General features: G+C 30.6%; 1 protein-coding gene across 5 annotated transcripts in view; it reads left to right on the top strand.

Annotated features, from left to right (window-relative positions):
- Positions 1–751: 751 nt before the first annotated feature.
- Positions 752–8,901, top strand: part of LOC143046075 (uncharacterized) — a 28,716-nt gene continuing 20,566 nt past the window's right edge. The window contains exons 1-3 of one of the 5 annotated variants that reach the window (XM_076219055.1): positions 6,196–6,426; positions 7,885–7,959; positions 8,206–8,298. In XM_076219055.1, coding sequence (XP_076075170.1) covers positions 8,216–8,298 — 83 coding nt within the window. In that variant the 5' untranslated portion in view covers positions 6,196–6,426; positions 7,885–7,959; positions 8,206–8,215. Of the gene's footprint in view, positions 835–6,195; positions 6,427–7,665; positions 7,960–8,205; positions 8,299–8,901 lie in introns of those variants that run through there. The other 4 variants (XM_076219056.1, XM_076219052.1, XM_076219054.1 and 1 more) reach the window with 4 other exon arrangements.

Genomic DNA, 8,901 nt, shown 5'->3' with positions numbered 1-8,901 from the left:
GTAGTACATGTACCAAACATATCCTGTTGTTTTTAATTCAGTGCATTTTTAATCAGCTTATCATCCAGGTCAGTTAATAAATTAGAATACAATAATTTATATTATGTTTTGACTCTCAATAACGTCCATTTCAGTATTATCAACTTCTGATTTTGAAGTTATAGTGATTTATCACAATGGTAGTCTATTGGTTGATCTGTACATGCTTAATATACGGTCCAGTAGCAAATAGTTCAAGCCGCTAAGTCATATTATATTAAAACAATTCACCGAGGACCGACCAACTAAAGTATCGAAAAACAGTAAATTAAAACTGAATAAAAAAATAACGAGAAATGGATAAACAAAGGATTTATGTAGTAAGACTTACTATACAAATCCTTGGATAAACTAATGAATAAAGAGGGGTCAATAAAGTGATTCACAACTCTTGAAATTATTCATTTTTAAAATTCCGCTTTTTCGGGGGACGTCAAGTTTTCCCCAATTGAAACCTTTTCAACTGTTTTCACCAGATCTCCTATAGGTGTATTCCTCACCCCCGCTCACAGGCACTTGTCTCAGAAAAAAATCTTCTATACCTTAATATAACACAGGTATATAAGATTTTTTTCTGAGACAAGTGCCTGTGTCCCCGCTTTTTGTTTTAATCCCGTCTAGATCTAAGTAGTTCCGACAACACTAACGTTTGTGTTCCGACATTGGTTTGATTATTATGTATGAACAGTTACTTTCGTTGTTAGGTAAGTACCGGCGGTCTTTGTAAGAATCATTGAGAGGCGATTCATGACCCCTCTTCAAATGTCTTTATATTTTGTTTATGAAGAAGGTAAGGTATGAAAATAAGTTTTATGTATTATTTTTTTTCTTTTGAACATTGGTTGCCATGGAAACCATCCTTACATTGCCTAAATACGTAAATAATTAGCCTTTGAAAAATGAAATATAAGGGATTTTAAAGAACCATAGAAATAAAGTGAATCAATACAAACAATATGTATATTTACAGTATTGACAAGCTAAACCCCAAACTATACAAAAACGTTAAAATTTTGAATTTACTAAATAGTTTGTTTCCCTAGCAACCATTTAAAAATGTGTAAAAATTCGAAAATGAAAATTTTTAAAAACTCTTAAATTTTAAATCTGTTTATCTCCCAAGACCAACAATACTATGACATGTCATTGACAAATTTTAAAAGACCACATTCTATATATTGATAAAATAAAAAGAAAGTCGTGTGTATTTTTTTCTTTAAAAAAATAATTTTAGTCAAAAATTGTCAATTTTCACTAAAATTCAGATTACCAAACAGATGAATACTGAAACATTTTGAACTTAAAAAGCTAAATCATTCCATTTATACATGCATTTCTGACACAAATTTGGTAATAAATAAATGAAAATATATGATTGATAAAGATATTTTGGTGGAAAAAGAAAATGTTTCTCTCTGGGCATGGGGCCCCCTTTTTTTTGAAAAAAAATCATTTTTTTTCAAAATTAAAAAAAATATTAAAAATTTTAAACATGAAATTTCTTCAAAGGGAGAGGGCAACAATAGAACCCCCTACACCATTTTTATATATTAAGATTTTTTTTAGAAATTGGGAATGTGTCAAAGAGTCAACAACCAGAGGCGGATTTAGAGGGGGGCCAGGGGGCTCGCCCCCCCCTTTTTGGGAAAAAATTTGGTTGCTTATATAGGGAATCACTGAAGTGGGCCCCCACTTATGAAAATTTCTGGATCCGCCACTGACAACCCAAACAAACAACAGAAAAAAGCTGAAAAGCTGATGACTGAATGAAGGATAGCTGCGTCCCTAAATACACTTGTTTTGTGCAAATTGAAATTAAAAACTTTTATATGCTATTTCATGGTTTTTTTAAATTAGACTCTGTCCAAGTTTCATTTCAATCTATGTAAAAAAAAACTTAGTCTCAGACTGTCTTTAAATTTTTATTCTAAACAACAGGCATTAAAGAGCCTGAATCGATTACCTGTAATTTTTTGGTTAAATCTTGTATCAATGATTATCTGTGCTTTTCAATATATATCAATGAGTGGCTTAAAAGTTCCATTTAAATGTTCTTTGTATCTCGTTTTTTCTTCAAAATAAAAAAATGCATTTTACCCCGATGTTCCATTTTAGCCATAGTGGCTAAGTTTCTTGAAGTACAAGGAAATAAAATACAAAATTTATACAAGATACTCCCAAGTTGGGCTGACATTGATTTAGCATATTCAGATTAAGAAGATTTTTTTTAAAGTAAGCAAACTAGAACAAATTGTGAAAAATTTCTTTAAAGGGCAATAACTCCATATGGATTCAATTGACAAAAATTTTATGGTCATATAAACTTATTTGTAGATATTACTTTGGCACATATTTGGCACAACTTTTTTGGAATTTTGGATCCTCAATGCTCTTCAACTTTGTACTTGTTTGGCTTTATAAGTATTTTGATATGAGCGTCACTGATGAGTCTTATGTAGACGAAACGTGCGTCTGGCGTATTAAATTATAATCCTGGTACCTTTGATAACTATTTACTTTGCTGAATAATAAAGGCAACAGTAGTATACCGCTGTTCAAAATTCATAGAGAAAAAACAAATCCGGGTTACAAACTAAAACTGAGGGAAATATATCAAATATAAGAGAACTACGATATAACAGAGACACAATACCAAAATGTAACACACACAGAAACGAACTATAATAATGTAACAATGGCCATTATCCTGACTTGGTACAGGGCATTTTATGAAAAAATGGTGGGTTGAACCTGGTTTTGTGGCATGCCAAACCTCCCGCTTTAATGGCAGAGGATGAATTGTTTGCTGTTTACAGTTTATCTTTGTCATTAATAATATTCAAGATAATAACCAAAAACTGCTAAATTTCTGTACACTTTACAATTTAGTGACAGCAACCCAACAATGGGTTGTTAGATTCATCTGAAATTTTGCTCTTAATTAAGGCTTTAGTGTTTGAGATATAAGCCACACACTGCATTTTACCCCTATGTTTTATTTTTACCCATAGCGGTCACTTTATTCTAGATATCCTAAGGATCATTCAGTTTAAGTTTCATTGGAATTGGTTAAGTAGTTTCAGAGGAAATGTTTCAAATATTTAACACTGTACAGACGACGGACGCCAAGTGATGGCAAAATTCACAGTTCCTTTGAAACGGTGATCTAAAAAAAAAATATGTCCGTTCTATCAGAAATAAACTGAAAATAAAAAATAAAAAACTTGTACCATTGAGAGCGCTAACGAGGCCACTTTCCATAAATTTAAATATTTTTAAGGATCATAACTCTTTTAAAAAAGTCCATCGCCCATCATTATAGAACTTATCCGCGATATTGTTGATGTTACACTAGTTTATAAGTTTTATTAAAAATCTGGCAAGAATTGTACCTGTGGGAGCGCTAGGGGCTATTTATTTTCCATAAATTTATTATTTTCAAGGGTTATAACTGCTTTTGATAAAAGTCGATTGGTCACCAATGTATAACTTGTTTGAGATATTGCTTATACCTAAAGTATTAGTTTCGTAAAAATCTGACAGGATTTGTACATGTGCAAGCGCTGCAAGGATCGGACAGACAAACACACGGACAGCCCGATGGACGCAAGGACAGATGGCAATCAAAATGTTAAGCAGACCATGTTTAAATTAAAAAAATTTCGTTCTAATTTAGAAATTTTTGTTTATAAAAATACTATTTTTGATATAACAAAAATTAAAAAAAATCAAATATTTTTTTTGGGTCTTAAATCAGTGGTTTTGATAAGAAAATGACACTCTGTAAAGATTAGACCAATGAGACAGTTTAAGTTTAGTACAGTGTATCCAATTTCATTATTTATGGAAAATGCATTGCCTTGTATCATTTCTTTTGTTGACTAGTATACTTACTCTTGCGCAGAGTCAGATTATGTACCCATAATGGCTGTTACTATAATTTACCTCCCATGTAAATGGACATGTATCGAAACCTTTATGCAAACACTTATTTGTCACTATGTCGATTTAACTGTGTTAAAATAGAAATTGAAGAAGAACGACAAACCCTTTCTTTCTATTATAATATATAATAATCTTAACTTATGCAAAAGATTTGAATTAAATGCGGAATGTGTCCATTGGACACAGATGCATATCATAAAAGTTATAAACGGACATACCTGAAGTACGGTAAAAGTGACACTCACCAATTGTGTACTAACGTTTATGGTGATCAGTATTGTATAAAAGTTTCATAACATTTGGTTGAGGCAATCTAAAGAAATAAATACAAAACAAGAAATTCAGCAACTTTTTCCCTCTATAAAGAGGCATGGCATAGAACAGTAAAAGTGACACCACCAAAATTCAAACTTGATCTGTATTTGGTGGTTTTAAGCATTGTGTATAATTTTAATAGCATTTGGTAAAGACAAACTAAAGTTAGAGAACAGAAACGGGAAATTCAGTAATATTTCTATTTGTGAAGGGGCATAACTCTTGGACGGTTTAAGTGACACTACAAAAATTCAACATTAGTCTGTGTTTTATGGTAATAAACAATGTGATCAAGTTTCATAACATTTGGTTGAGGCACGGTGACCTATAGTTGTTAATGTCTGTGTAATTTTTGTCTCTTGTGGACAGTTGTCTCATTTGCAATCATACCACATCTTCTTTTTTATAAAGATAGAGAATAGAAACCAACTTTGGGACATACTGACGGACGGACAAGGATAAACCTTAATACCCCCTCCGCCACGACGGGGCATAAAAATGTGTAAATATAACAATTGATTAAATTAGGCAAAATTCAATGAATGGTCATTGCACATGGTTGTCATGAAGGTTTAAGAATCAAAACAGTATATAGGACCATAAAAGATGCGATTATTCTGCCGTATACCAATAATAATTCAGTTAGGTTATTAAAAAAAATAATAGACAAGCTGTCCTTTTCCACCATATACAATAGAAACATTGACAAATTCTTGCACAATTTAATGTAAATCGTTGGTGTATATTTCCTCAGATAGAACATATAGAATGTGTATGCCCCCACCGTTCCAAAGGGGGCATTACGTTGTACCTTTGTCCATAAGTACGTCCGTTCCAGAGTTATACCATTATACAAATGGAAAAAAATCCTGATTTTTTTGTTTCCGTTCTCTAACTTAAGTTTGCCACAACCAAATGTTTTGAAACTTATACACAATGCTTATTTCCATAAAATGCAGAAGAGTAAGAATGTTATTGGTGTTATTTGTACTGTCAATAAGTTATGCCCCTTTAAAAATGGAAAAGGTGCTGAATTTTCCGTTTCCGTTCTCTCTTTTTCATCTGTCAATCTTACCTTGACCTTATTTTCTTAGAACATTGATAATGTTAAGTTATTATGATAATTGTATTATAATCTTTACATAACACTTACAGAGTTATTCAAAAGTAATTCAATGATAAATAAAACCAACCAGACATTTCAGGGTGAGCCTTCTTGTTTAGCAGATCTTAGCCTAGGGTTAAAGTTTTTAAAGAATCAATCTGTTTCAAAAACCAACAATGAGTTGCATCAAATGTTACTGTAACTTCTTTATAACCATTTTGAAAGAGAAAGTATCCTGAGCTATTTTTTTTTTAAATGTTCATTAAGATTTGTTTTATAGATAATCATGATATGCTCATTGTTGAAGGCTATACTATATTTCTATGTCTTTGCTCTCTGGACTTTAGAAGTTGTGTTATGCTTAAATTCTTAAAATACTTAGTTCACAAGTAAACACTATGAGATACCACAATTTTTTCAACAAATTTTATAATTTTGAAAAAAAAAAATCGAAAAAAGGGGGGTGCACAATACCCAGAGTAATGATTTTTATTAATATATAGAATGTGGTCTTTCAAAATTTGTCAATGACATGTCATAATATTGTTGGTCTTGGGAGATAAACAGATTTAAAATTTAGGTGTTTTTGAAATTTTTCATTTTCCAATTTGAACACATTTTTAAATGGTTGCTATGGAAACAAACTATTTAGTAAATTCAAAATTTTAATGTTTTTGTATAGTTTGGGGTTTAGTTTGTCAATACTGTAAGTATTCATATTGTTTGAATTGATTAACTTTATTTCTATCGGACTTTAAATTCCCTTATTTTATATTTTCAAAAGGGTCTTTTTTTCACATATTCAGGCAAAATGTTGATTTGATGGTTACCATGGCAATTGGCATAATACAGGGAAAATAAAGACAGAATTTTACTCATCTACCAAAGTTCTTATGATATAGGGCAAAAACAATTACTTCTGTGACATGTCATGAATCACCTTCTGCATGATTTTTACAAAGACCGGTACTTTTAAAACAAACAGACGACTAAATTTCTAAGTCCAAGAATTCTTTTAATGGGTAACTCAGTCCTTATTACTTGTGACCAATGCATATTACTTAAAGATATCACATAGATGATACCTTAAGCAATTAAGCTTAGTTTTCAGTAGTGCAGGAGACCTATTAACACAATGAATTGTATGAAAAACTTAACTGTTTTTTGCTGTTTTACTTTATTTCACTTTTTGTACATTATGACAAGTAACTATGTCTTTGATTGTAGTAGTGTGTGGTCATTATTTGTTTGAGGCCATGTAACAATATGTAAACATAATGTCATGTAGAAGCCTGGTATCTGACAAATGAAATTTATTTTCCCATATTACAATAAATACCTTCAATGGTGTTTGTTTGTATGCGAGTATCAGGTTTAATCCGAATGTTCTAGCCACAAACAGTATAGTTGTCTGTTTTAAGGGTTTCATGATTAAAACACACTTGTTGTTGTCAGTTAGTCATGACAGGAACATATATGGTTTGATATACTGTTCCTAGGTCATGATGAACTTGATGAAAAAAATTAAACATTAATTAGTCAATAAAACAACAACCTAACAAAACAGTCGAATAGAACAATTTCAATTTGTTTGATCTGTTAACCAGAAAAACTTTTATTTTATATGAAAAAGAGAATACTATTAAGATATGTGTTAATTATGCAATTAAAGTACAGTTTATCTTCATGAAAATAGTGTGATGATTTAGATTTTTAGTATATTTTTTTATGCAAGTTCCTTGTTTAACAAAATGTTGGACGTAATTTATTTTGATAGAGTTTTCCATCTTTTGAATAGTCACATCTGCCATACATATTTATAATGTTCATGAAGAAATTTTGCATGCCAGATTTTTTATTCATGAAGTTAAATTGAAAAAAGTGACTTTTATCTGAAAATTTTTGTCTATATTTTGTACCGATTATGTCTGTTTTGTTCACACATCATTGTAAAAATAATTGAATTTGATGTGATTGTCATAAAAGTGAGAGGTTTAGCGCTATAAAACCAGGGTCAATGCATTTGAAAATGCCTGTACCAAGTCAGGAATATGACAGTTGTTGTCCATTCGTTTGATGACTGTTTTATCCTTTGATTTTGCCATTTGTTAAGGGACTTTCCGATTTGAATTTTCCTCAGAGTTCAGTATTTTTGTGGTTTTATTTTTTGTTATATTCTTGTATGTTTTTATTTTCATGTTTTTTGTGGATATCTTCATCACAGTTGAATTTAAATGTCCAACGAAAGTTAACAACTGTTGTCAAAATCAAGACATTGAAACATTATTTTTACACTGCATGGGTGTTATTTTGCATAAGAGATTGGATTCATTATCAATACAGCAGATTTAAACCTTATAAATTAAAAAAATTGGGTGATTTAAATCCATGCTCACATATTTAACTTAAGTTGTCAGATTTATTTTGAATAATTGGTATGGAACAATATAATTTACTGTTTTAAATCATTTTTTGCATAGAAAGTCACTATCAATGATGAATTTTGCAATGGATACATGAGTCTTGAAAACCAGGATTATTAGAAAATACTACAGGTACATGTATAACCGAATCATATATAAATAATATCTCACAGATTCTGTTAATGGATAATTAGAGCATCCAATTTATTCAATCACATGTGGCTACCATAGTTTTTATTTCCTCTATACCAACAGATACAACATGCTTTTTATAATTACACTATTCTGAAAAATCTGCTAACCATCAATACAAAAGTACATGGAATATTTTCCCGTCTCATATCATATGCATATAAGTGAAATTTACTGATATTGTAGAGAAAGGGTGATGCAAACAGCAATGACTGGAGAAGTTAAAGAACAGTGGGTTTCCCGTGTGATCAGTTATTCATCACAGTATAACAATGGGAAGTAAGTATCACATACACAGTACATACAGCCTGTTTGGATCAATTAAGACATCTAGTTGATGACTGAAATTCGTAGACAATAGTTGTAATTGAAGAGTCAGTTTCATGTATCTGTGATCACTGTATTTATTCTGTATCTATAACTTCATATTGTCTTTCAGAACTTTCATGCTATATTAAAAGTCCCCATCATTGAATGATCACATTCTGTTTTAATGATTTTATTTTAATAATCTATTATAGATGTGATAATTTAGTTACCGTAGTCAATATAACAACTTTTACAAAGACTGTTGTAATGGAGATTATTACATTGTGTAATTTTGTGATGGTGTATAGAATGTGGAGATTACATCATTGTGATGGTGTATAGAATGTGGAGATTACATCATTCCCCATATAATCAACCAAATTTTTTTTCCTCAAAAGGCCCTCAAGCCTATTTAGCTTTGTTTAATAATGGGATAACTAAATATAATTCTTGACATCTTGGTTAAAGAATATTTTGGATTGTTGGTTGTCTCTTAAATTTTCAACAAGGGTATAACCTCAAAAATGCACAAAATCATAATATTCTGATAATATCTCTAGATTTTTCCCAAAT

The sequence above is a fragment of the Mytilus galloprovincialis genome, chromosome 9, assembly GCF_965363235.1.
Source record: "Mytilus galloprovincialis chromosome 9, xbMytGall1.hap1.1, whole genome shotgun sequence".
In the NCBI taxonomy this organism is placed as follows: domain Eukaryota; kingdom Metazoa; phylum Mollusca; class Bivalvia; order Mytilida; family Mytilidae; genus Mytilus; species Mytilus galloprovincialis.
Note: the sequence above shows the minus strand (reverse complement) of the source record. Positions and strands in the feature narration are given on the sequence as shown.